The 13,070-nt window shown below is 33.7% G+C and overlaps 1 protein-coding gene across 3 annotated transcripts in view; it reads right to left on the reverse strand.

The window, feature by feature from the left end:
• Nucleotides 1-13,070, reverse strand: part of Itgav (integrin subunit alpha V) — an 84,610-nt gene that overhangs the window by 4,119 nt on the left and 67,421 nt on the right. For all 3 annotated transcript variants that reach the window (XM_027943961.2, XM_071619004.1, XM_071619005.1), the window contains 8 exons: nt 11,903-11,982; nt 11,441-11,521; nt 10,893-10,998; nt 10,122-10,280; nt 9,201-9,314; nt 1,302-1,415; nt 1,086-1,193; nt 354-476 (listed from right to left, as the gene is read on the reverse strand). In XM_027943961.2, coding sequence (XP_027799762.2) covers nt 354-476; nt 1,086-1,193; nt 1,302-1,415; nt 9,201-9,314; nt 10,122-10,280; nt 10,893-10,998; nt 11,441-11,521; nt 11,903-11,982 — 885 coding nt within the window. The remainder of the gene's footprint in view (nt 1-353; nt 477-1,085; nt 1,194-1,301; nt 1,416-9,200; nt 9,315-10,121; nt 10,281-10,892; nt 10,999-11,440; nt 11,522-11,902; nt 11,983-13,070) is intronic.

Consider the following 13,070-nt stretch of genomic DNA (forward strand, 5'->3'; position numbering starts at 1 on the left):
ATATAGTCATAGGTGCACACAATATAACATGATAATTTGTTCAATATTATTCCCCAGGATCACCCCTTTCCTAGCTCTCCTCCCTCTTCCTAGTTCCTTTCCTAATTCCTACTGGTCCCTCTTCAATTTTCATGAAATCCTCTCCCCAAAAAAATACTTTTTCAGTGACTATATTATAACCAAGAAAATTTACATAAAACTTTATGCAATTTCTCTTCCTTTAAATAAGTCATATAATTATGCCACTTTCTTCCTTCCCTTGTTTCTTTTTAATCCTTCTTTCTCTCCCTCCCTCCCCATTTTCTTCTGTTTTCCTCCCTCCCTTCCTCCCTCTTTCTAAGTCCATTACGTACCCTGTACATTACGAAAACTAAGACAGCCAGCAACAGCAATCCTGCCAGAACTGCTAAAATGATCACCCACACAGGCACAGGCATGGGAGCTGGCTGGATGCCCCAGGTGACATTAGTGGTAACCTGTCAGGAAAATAAAAAAGATCTTTAGTCTTAAAAATAATTTATAGATGACTAAGTAGTTGGGTGCTGTTAAATTTTATTTTAATAGTAATCACACTGAATGCTTTTTTTGCATACAATAATTTGGTGGTCACATGTTTTGTATCAAAATATAAATATACACATAAAATTCTCAACAATAGAATAATTTCCAATTGCATCTAAAATGATTTCTAAATATTCCAGTCCAGCCATTTATGTATGATGGCTGATCTCATTTTCAATCCTCAAAAATCTTCCAAATGCCTTCACTTGTTGCAGTTAATTTCACACTTTCTAATTTAATGGGAAGAAAATATCCTTAAAAATCCCCCACATAATTTAGTATACACTAAAAACTCTCTTATATAAGACAAGATGCAACAGTGAAAGGACCAGTTTTGATAAATCTAGGTTGGAATAGTAGAATAATAATATTTTTTAAAAGGTCATAATCCTATCAAATAACTCTTCCATTACTTTAAATATCAAAATAGTTGAAGTGCCATTAAAAAATAAAAAAATGTTTTTAAACATTTAAGGCCTTTGAATGGAGTATATTTACTCTATTTCCCTAAACCAATAACTTACTAATGTAGAGTTGAAGATATCCTCAATTGGAAGGTTTTTGTAAGGAAACTCTATGACATTAAATGAAGCAGATGACTTCAGAGAATATGAATGATTCTGGTTTTCCTTCTGCATGGAAATAACAAAGAGATGATTTTCCAGATGTCAGACCTTTTTGATTGGAAAAAGAAAGTGGAAAAAAAGTGGATAAATCTGCTGTTACATCTGTCTACTTACATTCATAAAGGTCTCAGTCCACAGTAAAGACTTCACATACAGGATTGCACTCTTGCCTCTGTCTAGTCGCCCAACCTGGCAGACAATCCTCAAGCACTGAGCAATTCCACAACCCTGTCAAAACAAATGATTTACTTACCCCGAAAAAGGGGCGTTCTACAATCTCTGCAACATTTAAATATTAGACATTGTATTTTATTATTTTTATGTAAAGGCCAAAGAGAGATTATCTAGATTCGTTTGTCTTGTGGAATTAATGCTTAAAATAATTAGGCTAATAGTTAAGACCGATTTTTGTAATGAAGAGGTTGGTTTTAGTGTGATTGATTATAGAAGGTTAAAACCTATAACTTAAAAGACTTGTTTTTACAGCTAGAACTCAACATTCCTAAGGTGACACCAGAGCATGATAACAGATCACAATATCCCAGTGCAAAAGAAAAGGAGAGCGAGTGAATTTTTAGAGGTTATTCTATGTCAGGCCTGTAGAAATCTAATAGCAAGCTGATGACCTCTGACACACTTGATGTTTTTAATCAATAACAATTTAATCAAAATAACTTGAAGGCTGGTAACCAAAGAAAACAAATATATATCACCTTCTGTGTACCTGTCACAGTGCATTAAACAGATCACATGCATATACCTCATAGCAATTGCTATCTAATAAGTGGTACCACCAATGAATGGACAGGAACAGAAGTGAACTCCCTAGATCTGACAAAGGGCATCTACAAATTCCCACAGCTAACACCACTCTTAATGGTGAGACACTGGATATTTGTCTCTAAGACTACAAGCAACACAAGGATGACTTCTCACTCATGCCATTCCAGTCAACATTGTATGGAAGGTTCTAGTCAGGACAATTAGGCAAAAAGAACATAATGAAAGAATGAATAAAAGTTCTCTCTTCGCAGCTGACAACATCTTATACATAGAAAACACTAAATAATAATCCCCAAAACTAATAAAAGCTAACAGGTACAGAAAAGTATAAGACACAAGATCAACATAAAAATATAAGCAATAAAAAATCCAAAAAGGAAATTAAGAATTTTTTTTTTAAAAAAACAGCATCAAAAAGAACAACATACATAGGATAACATAACTAATATCTACATAAATGCAAGAATAGTACAATGAAAACAACAAAATATTACTAAAATCAAAGAAAAACTAAATGAATAGACAGCTAGTGTTCAATGATGTAAAAACATGATATTTTAAGATGGTAATACCCTTCAAGTTTCTGATCAGGCTCAACAAAACTTCTCTCAAGATTTCAATGACCTTTATTTGAAGAAATGGATAAGCTCGTCCTACAATTCATATAGAACTGCAAAGAACCCCAAGGAGCCAAAACAATCTTGCAAAAGAAAAAAATATTAGATGGTTCACACTTCCCAAATTCAAAACTTACTGTTGCAGAGCTATGGTACTCCAAACAATTTGGCTTTGGCATCAAGAACACACACATGGGACAATGGAATAGAACTGAGAAAGCAGAAGAGGGATTACTAGGGACAGGGAAGGGTGTGATATTAGGGACAGCAAAGGGAGAAGAGGGACATGATCAATGCACAATGTGTGCATGTATGGAAATATCACAGTGAATCTCAATAGAGTTAATATGTGTTATAATAATGCAAAAAGTAAAATGGGATTGTAATAAACCCAAACATATTTATGACAAATTTGTCTTCAATAAGGATGCCTAAACCATTTATCTTTTCAATAAATAATGCCCAAACAACTAAGCAATTACATGCAAGGAATAAATCTGAACTCCTACCTCATGCAACATACAAAATTTAACTCAAAACAAACAGATGTAAATATAAGAGCTATAGGAATAAAATTTGGAAACCTAGATATAAATTTTATAACTTTATCCTTAATGATGGTTTTATAATTTTTTTTGGGGGGGTAGGACCATTGAACTCAGGGACACTCAACCACTGAGCCACATCCCCAATCCTATTTTGTATTTTATTCAGAGACAGGGTCTGTCTCACTGAGATGCTTAGAGCCTCACTTTTGCTGAGGCTGGCTTTGAACTTGCCATCCTCCTGCCTCAGCCTCCCAAGCCAGGGATTACAGGCATGTGCCGCCGTGCCCAGCTATGGTTTTAAAATAGAATGAAAATATAAGCAACAAAAGATGACAAAGATAAATTGAGCTTCTTATATTTAAAAACTTTTGTGCATCAAAGGATGCCATCAATAAAGTGGAAACTCATACAGAATAAGAGGAAATATGTGCAATCATATATCTGATAGAGATGGTATCCAGAACATATAATGAACTCTTTGCAACTCAATAATAAAAGGCGGGGGGAAACACAACAGACACTAGTATGGCAATATGTAAATCAATGGATGTGTAACTGATGTAATTCTGCAATCTGTATATGGGGTAAAAATGGGAGTTCATAACCCACTTGAATCAAAGTGTGAAATATGATATATTAAGAAATTTGTAATGTTTTGAACAACCAACAATAAAAAATTAAAAAAAAATAAAAGTGGACAAAGGATTTTAACAGACATTTTTCCAAAAGAGATATACAAATGAATATGCTCAGCAATGTTAGTCAATAGGGAAATGCAATTAAAAACCACAATGAAATAGTGCTTCACACCAAATGGGATGATTATAAAAAATTAAAAGCAATTAAACAAAACAAGACAATGACTAGTAGTGGAAAAGTTTTAGAGAAATTGGAAGCATCATATATTGCTTGTTGAGAACGTAAATGGTTCAGACATTTGTTTTGTTTTGAGACAGGTCTTGCTATGCTGCCCAGTCTGATCTTGAAATCTTAAGCTCAAGTGATCTTCCTGACTCAGCATCCTGAGTGCTGGGATCTACTTTGGAAAACAGTTTCTTCAAAAAGTTACACACAAAATTTCTAAATACCCCAGTTGTCTCATTCCTAGGTTTATTCCCAAGGGAACTGAAACACATGTTCACATAAAAACTTTTGCATGAATATTCACAGCAGCACTATTAAAAACAGACAAAAAAGTAGAAACAATCTAAATTTCCATCAAATCAATGAAAGAATAAACAAAAGATAATATCTACAAAGTGGAACATTATGCAGTTATAAAAATGAATGCAGTACTCACACATGCTACATCAATGAATCTTAAATGCAAGAAGCCAAACACAAGAGAGCACTTATTATACGTTGCCATATCTATGGAAAGTCGGGAATAGGCAAATGCAGGATTGAAAACAAATTAGAGGTAACCAGGAGCTGGTGGTAAGGGAGAATGGGAAGTAACTGCTTAATGGGTAGATAGATCCACTTCTTTCTAGGGTGACAAAATATCTTTTGGAATTACAGTGATAATGGTTGTCTAATGTTGCGAATATACTAAAAACCACTATATCATATACTTCAAAATGGTTAACGTGATAAATTTTGTGTTACTGTAAGTTTTATCACGATTTTTAAAATTATAGTTTTATAGTTTTCATTTCATGTGGATTGGTCAGAGATAAATTATGACAGAGGTGTCATAATTTGACATGCTAGCATTCCAGAAAGAAATGGGTAAATGTGTCACAGGGCTATCTGGACAAAAATCATTTTAGGAACTGCAAGAGCAGTTTTCAAAATCTGGAGGTAGAAACATGCTGTGGTGGTTCAATGAAAAGCCAGGTGGGCACGTAATCACAGGGGGCAGGCAGGGAGGAAGAGCCAAGTCATGATAAGCTTAAAGGCTTTGTAGGCTCTGGGGTTTTTTTGTTTGTTTTTAATTTTCTTTTCAGTTAGATGGGAAGGCATTGGAGAGACATAACCTGACTTATATTTGAAAGAATCACATGGATTCTATGTGATGAATAAACTGTAGAGGGAAGAAGGAAAGTATTCAGGGACCAAGTGAGGATTTAACAATAGTCGAAGCAAGAGAAGGGATCAGATTCTGAATTATTTGAAAATAGATACTAACTGACTTGGCTGAAATGTAAGATGTGCGATTTGAGAAAAAAGAGTAGATGCAGGTTTGAACAGAGAATGGAGTGGATATTTACTCAATATGGATCACTACGGAAAGAGCAGAGTTCAGAAAATTCCAGGGTCTATTTTTATTTTTTTTCTTTTATTACAGCATTATAGTTTTATATAATAATTGGGTTCATTTTGACACAGTCATGCCTGCATGGAATTTGATTTAATCCATTTTAGTCCCAGGAACTCTTCCTTTCCTTCCCTTCCTCCTTCCTCTACTTTGTTCATCTTCCTTTCACTCACTTATTTATTTTTGATTGGTACTTTATAGATATACATAAAGGAGGAATTCACTGTGGTATATTAACACATGTACACAGAGTAGGTTTGTCAAATTCATTCTGCATTTCCTCCCCTTTCCCATCCACTCTCCCTCCCTCTTGACCTCCGTCTAACCCCACTGGTCTTCCCTACATCTTTATGATATTCGACTTCCCACTTTTCTTCCCTTACTTTGTTTTAGCTTGTGCATACAAAAGAAAATGTTTGACCCCTGATTTTCTAAGTCTGGCTTATTTTACTTAGCATGATGTTCTCTAGTTCCATCCATTTACTGGCAAATGCCATAATTTCATTCTCCTTTATGGCTGAGTAAAACTCCATTGGGTATATATAACACATTTTCTTTATCCATTCATCTATTGACAAGAATCTGACTGGTTCCATAATTGGCTATTGTAAATTCTAAGGCTATAAACATTGATGTGGCTATATCACTATAATATGCTGATTGTAGTTATTCTGGATAAATACTAAGGAGTGAGATAGCTAGGTCATATGGTGGTTCTATGCTGGTCTTTTTGAGGAATCTCCATACTGCTTTCCTGAGTGGTTGTACTAATGCACAAACCCATCAGGAAGTATGAGTGTTCCTTTTTGCCCACATCCTCACCAACATTTACTATTATTTGTATTCTTGATAATTATCATTTTGATTGGAATAAAATAAAATGTCAGTGTAGTTTTGATTTGCATTTCCCTGATTGCTGGAGATATTGAGAATTTTTTCATGTATTTGGTGGCCATCTGTGTTTCTTCTTCCTTCTCTTTTTAAAAATATTTATTTATTTAGTTGTAGTTGGACACAATACCTTTATTTTATTTATTTTTATGTGGTGCTGAGGATCGAACCCCAGGGCCTCGCACATGCTAGGTGAGCACTCTACCATTGAGCCCCAACCCCAGCTCTGTGTTTCTTCTTTTGAGAAATGCCTGTTTAGTTCTTTTGCCCATTTCTTGATAGGATTGTTTTTTGATTATTTGGTTGTTTTTTGGGTGTTGAGCTTTTGGGTTCTTTACATATTCTGGATGTTAATATCTGGACAGAGGAATAGCTGGCAAAGATTTTTCTTCCATTTTGTAGGCTTTCTTTTCATGCTCTTAATTATTCCATTGCTGTGAAGAAGCTTTTTAATTTGATGACTTTCCACTATTGATTATTGGCTTCAATTCTTGACCTTTAGATCTTCTTCTTAAGGAAATCAGTGCCTACACCAATATGATGGAATGTTGACCCTACGGTTTCTTCTAACATTTGCAAAGTTTCTAGTATAATTCAATTCTAATTCAAAGTCTCTGCTCCACTTCAATTTGACTTTGTGCAGTGTGAAAGGAATCTAGTTTCATTTTTCCTACATACAGCTATCCAGTTTTCCCAGCACTATTTGTTAAAGTGGCTACCTCTTCTCCATCATATATTTCTGGCATCTTTCTTATTTATCAGATGGCTGGAAGTGTGCGGTTTTGTCTCTGTCTCTTCTATTCCATTCTATTGGAATTCATATCTATTTTCATACCAATACCATGCTGGTTTTGTTACTATAGCTCTGTAGTATAATTTGAGATCAGATATTGTGATGTCTCCTGCATTACTCTTCTTGCTCAGGATTGCTTTGTCTATTCTGGGACTCTTATTCTTTAACATGAATTTTAGGATTTTTGTTTTCGGTTCTGTGAAGAATGTCATTGGTATATTTGGTAGGGATTACAATAAGTCTATATATTGCTTTTGGTAATATGGCCATTTTTTTTTGAACACATAAATTTTTTATACCATTATTTTATTTGTTTACTTTTATGTGGTGCATGCCTGACATGTGCAATGCACTGGGTTCGATCCTCAATACCACATAAAAATAAAATAAAGTTGGGGCTGGGGGTGCAGCTCAAGCGGTAACACGCTGGCCTGGCATGCGTGGGGCACTGGGTTCGATCCTCAGCACCACATAAAAATAAAATAAAGATGTTGTGTCCACCGAAAACTGAAAAATATATTATAAATAAATAAATAAATAAATAAAAATATTGTGTCCACCTAAAAAACTAAAAAATAAATAAATAAATATTTTTAAAAACCAGCTACTATTACTTGTTTTTGGTCTGCATTCGCATAAAATATTTTTTTCCATCTTTTTACTTTCAGTTTATGAGAATGTTTGCCTATGAGATAAGTCTCTTACAAACAGTATATAGTTGGATCTTATTTTTTAATCCATTCTGTCACTCTATACTTTTAACTGGAGAGTCGCAAGCATTTACATTCAGTTGTTATGGATAAATGGTTGTTATTTCCTGCCATTTGTTGTTGTTATTGTTACATTTAATTTGGTCTTGATTTTCATTTAGTTGGTTGCTCTTCTAAGATCTTCATCTATTTTGGAGCTTAGGGGCTAGTTTTTGAGTTCCTCTGTACAGTATATCTTTAAGTATTTCCTATAAAGCTGGCTTAGTTGTCATGAATTCTATTAGTTTATGTCTACCACTGAAAGTTTTTATCTTTCTATCAATTCTAAAAGATATCTTTGTTCAATACAGCAGTCTTGGCTGGCACCTGTTTTCTTTCAGAGTCAAGGTATAATTTTAGAATGAATTTTACTATTAGATGTTTAAGAGAAGTTCTAATAGGTTTGTTGGATATTGGATTCTAGAGTTCAATACAAAGAATTAGGTTAGAAATATAATTCAAATTCTTGTGCACCAGATAGTATTTACAGCCGTGAGACTCAATAAGATCACCTAGTACAGCACTATCCAAAGTAACTTTCCATGATGACAGAAGTCATCAATATAGAGACATGTATGCTGCTTGATAGAAGAGCTGCTAGCTTCACAGGACTGTTGAACTCTTGAAATGTGGCTGGGATCAACACTATCAGTAGTATAACCAGCACAGATCAAGTGAATGAATGTAGGTGAAGCAGAGAAGAAATCTGAGATCTGAGTACTCTGTAGGTTAAACGTCTGAAAATGGACATTAAGGAGCAGCTAGAGGTGGCAGATGGACAACCAGAAGAGAACAGCATCCTAGAAGTAATTAAGTGAGTCAAAAGTCACTGAGTGAGTGAACTAGGTGAAGATGAAGAAGGAACACAGAATTCATATAAAAGTAATTAATGATTGCTACTCAACATAAACAAAATCCAAAGCTTCTTTAATGGGTGGTGGTTTGCAGGTCTGCTAATTTTCAAAAAGTTAACGATGAACTCCTTTAAAGCATAGTCATAGCATGAGCTCACTCAAAAAAATTTAACCATGTTAGTTATTCTAACATTTTCATTGAGGCCTTCTGGGTTCTTTCTACAGTATTATACTAAAACCTCAAAGATCAGGGTGAGACCAAGAAAGAGGGCAGTTAAAAGAAGCAGAATCAGAAAAATAATTTGGAACATAAAATATTCTTATCAGCAAATGACAAATCACTTAAAAATTTGGCATTAATTTGACTAGGAAAAAGAAAATAGGAGGACTGAATAGTTTAAAATATATGTAGTTCTTTCAAGCACAGCTGCTGTTATTTTTGAAATGTTCTTTGTCATCAGTCCTTTAATCACATATTTTCAAATGTTTATAGTTCATGTACTTGAAATGGCACTTACCAAAGTGTGAACATCTCCTTCACTAAGGGCGAGATCTCGCTTTGTGATGAGATGGTTCCGGTCACCTTGCCCAGCAATTGTGTCATTCTTCTCAGCTGTTTGCAAAGATGAGATCTGTATTGCATTGCAAAAAGGTGATAAATAATAATGGAAAAATTTTATATCGACATTTTGACAAAAGGCTCTTATATACGATTATGCATGAAAATTTGGTGTTACAGAAAATTCACCAGTTAATATGTTAAGAAGAGTGAGGGCAGAAAATATAGAGTCTTTAATGTGTCTTTTAAAAATTAGCTATCCCTAGCCATTACTGTCTCTCTCATTGCAAAACTAAAATGGAAATGGATGAAAATACATAGAAACAGCCTGAAATTCTAAAGTACATCTGTGATGAGTATGAATTTTGAGCATATTTTTTAGTTTTCTTAACTTTCCTTGAACCATGTTGGGCAATAGCTTCTTACAGAAATTTATGTTCTAGGATGATGATGACTATGTCTTAGAGCATATTTTTATATTCTATAAAATGATATTTTCATAGGTCATGTAAATTAAGAAAATCACAAGCAAAATGGCATATCTTATTCCAAAGATACAAATTCCAACAAAAGAACAGTCTTCAAACAATATTATACACTGGATAAACTAAGATGTGATGCATCCACGGTCAAATCAACTCACTTAAGAGTATCTTCCAAGGCTTAATAAACACTCCATAAATGTGGTTCACTATGACTTCACAGAATTCATTATTAACCATTTTACAAATAATCTAATTCTTAGTGTACTGGTTATGAATTATAATATTTGGGCAAAGCCTATGCCATAAAATAGCTGTTCTATTCATGCATTCCACAGGTTTAATAAGAAAGCAATAAAAAGTAATCATAATGAAGAGCTGCTTAATAGCTTGGTTACCTTGATTCTCAAAGGGTTGATCTCCATATCTGAAGTACAGTTCATTGGCCCATCGATGTCATAATGAAGGATGTACAACAAAGTGTTGTTGTTATATTTATAAGGCCACTGAAGATTTAGCATGGCTTTGCTGAATGAACTGGGACCATTGTTTCTCAGCTAATGAGGAAAAGAAATGTAAATACCTTGGGCAAAAATTTATTCTATAATCCTTCCCATGTGCCAACTTCAGAAATCATATCAACAACAGGATTTGAGTAATAGCAGAGTTGCCACAAATAGACTCTAAATTACAACATAATCTTATACAAAGAATATCAAACTCAACATTTGTCTCTAGAGTAACAGGTATCAGGATGAAAATATAAACAAAAGAGTTAAATATTAAAGAGTTATTGATAACAAAAATTTTCAACCTATAGAAATAAAATTGTGATTATTTACTGTAGGCATTTTCAATTTTTAGTCAGAACTGCAAAATGCCCATGGGAAAATACCCAATGACCTAATTCTTTTATTCAAGTAGAATAAATTGGTTTTAAATAACAAATTATATCAATTACCTTCTTTAAACACTTAAAGCTTTTTATCTACTAAAAGCAAACTTATAAATAGGGAAAAATTCAAAGAAATATAGGTACACTATAGGTACATACTAAATCTATCCAGAGTTTACATAAAAATTACATAGCATTGATTTTAAAACATAGCTCAGTTGTTCTCTTTGTTGGCTCTCTCACTAGGTTTCCCTTAAATCCAACAGCTGCAAACCTCATAAATGTGCTGAACAACTGGTCCAACATCTTCTTCAGTCTCAGGGTTCTCCTTGTGCTCCCAATTTGGAATCGGAAGAAAGATATGATCAGGACTTGAGACTCTAAACAATGACCAAAGAAAACCTACCATGAATATCAAAATGATATGGTCAGTTCAATTTCAAAACTATGCTGTATTCAAATGAATAAAATTAGACCTAGTAACAAAGAATCTTAAAAAGAAACACTAGAGAATGCACACAGATACTATAGCTGCTATTAAATCTACACATAACAGGTAAATTGGAAAGTCAATTTGTGCAAAATCTCAATAAGCTTATTTTGAGCATATTATTGTCATGTCTTGTTTCTTTTCAGAGGACTGGCAAATAAATATTTGGGGTTTGGGAACATATCCAAGATCTTTTTCAAACAGAATCTCCTGCCTTAGTAAAATGTACCACTAACATGGAGTATTTATGATCCAAAAGAAGGTTGAGCTTCACAGTTACATTTCAAAAGCAATCATGTCAATAGGATACTCAACTTAGTAATCATACTGACCCTCTTATCTCAACAGCAGCTATAACAGCAAGGTCAACTCTGTAAGATACAACTGGGCTTACTTTGTCAAAAAGATTAGAGCTGAAAAAGAAAAAGAACAAATTTAGAACAGAATTGGATAGAAACATCATCAAAATCCTATTGAGGCAAACCCAGCAAAACTAAAAATGAATAGATTCAAAGCAACAAAGAAATGAAAACCTTCTAAGTCAAAACAATTATTTTTTATAGCATTTAATTCCCAGAAGATGATCAAGTTTTATTTTTTAATGTTTAATTTTGTCTTACAAACTCAAAAATTGACAATATTATTCTTAAAATATAAATATTGATTTTAAAAATCCTATAAAGTACTGGAATTTTAACTTATCCTATTCAAAAATATTTAAAGTATGTTATATAATATATCTGTAACACATTTCCTCAATAGGTATTACAAGGTAACACAAGGTGTTTTCATACCTTTGGATTTGTAAATCAAATTTCACAGAAGTATCCATCTCTGATTGCTGGTGAACACTGAATCGAAGACCAGCTAAGAGCTGAAGGAAAAAGGAACAGATGGTAATATTAGTCAAAGTCTAAAAAAAAGTGAGAAATTTCAAATCCAATATCCAAATAAAAACAAATGTTCTAAAACACACTGTTTATAGTAAAAGTGAACACAGATAATTAAATATGGTTTTCTGTTGAATCTCTTATTTAAGATACAATCGATAATGGAACCTATTTAACAACAATTACTAATAATAATTACACCTCCTTGTGATATTAATTATCTTTCTAAAATGTGCAAGTAAATGTTTGTTGATTCAATTAATTAGATACAATGATTTGTGCCTAAGTCTGGCCAGAACCAGAATTGCTCCTCCTCTCACCTTTCACAAACCCCTCAGGTACCAAACATCCTAATTCCTGCCTGTCACAAACAAATGAGTCAAGGTAAAAGAAAGAAGGCTTCTTGGAGATAATACAAATGATACAAAAAAAATGGCACCTCCTGGGAACTGCCTCCTGCTTTCCACTTTGGAAAGCCTAGAGCTGGCAACTTGGAATAACCAGGAACTTTCTACACTGAATGGGCTGTGAGTGAAAGATCTAGAGAAAATACGGTTACAAAAAAATTAAAAAGATGTTCTGTTGTTAACGACAACTTTGAGTACATACAAAGTAAAAGGACTGATCAGAGTATTTGTTCAAGCCCTCTTCCCTAGACACCATGCACGTAAAAACAATGAGTTTTAGAGAAATATACATTTCAAGAAATATGAAATGTTTAGCTCCAGAGTGAAACAGATCTCAAATTGCCAATATTAATGTGTCATTAAATAAATTAATTGTATTGTAAAAGCAACACTATGTAGACTGTCATATGTTTTCCTTTATACTGAAATATAAGAGGTATGTTTTGTTTCCTTTTTAATAGGTTTGGGAAGAGACCCATTGGGTGTTTGCTTCTTTTCAAGCTCCTATGCTCCCTGCTCCACCATCTGAAGGGGCCTGATCCAACTCAATTTCCCTTTGATCTTCTGTGTGGGACCTGTAATACATGGCTTCAAGTAAATAAGTAGATTCTATCTCACCTAAGAAGACAGTCCTGATATTTGCCAGAGTAGTTTTTGAGGATCCA

The sequence above is a fragment of the Marmota flaviventris genome, chromosome 11, assembly GCF_047511675.1.
Source record: "Marmota flaviventris isolate mMarFla1 chromosome 11, mMarFla1.hap1, whole genome shotgun sequence".
In the NCBI taxonomy this organism is placed as follows: Eukaryota; Metazoa; Chordata; class Mammalia; order Rodentia; family Sciuridae; genus Marmota; species Marmota flaviventris.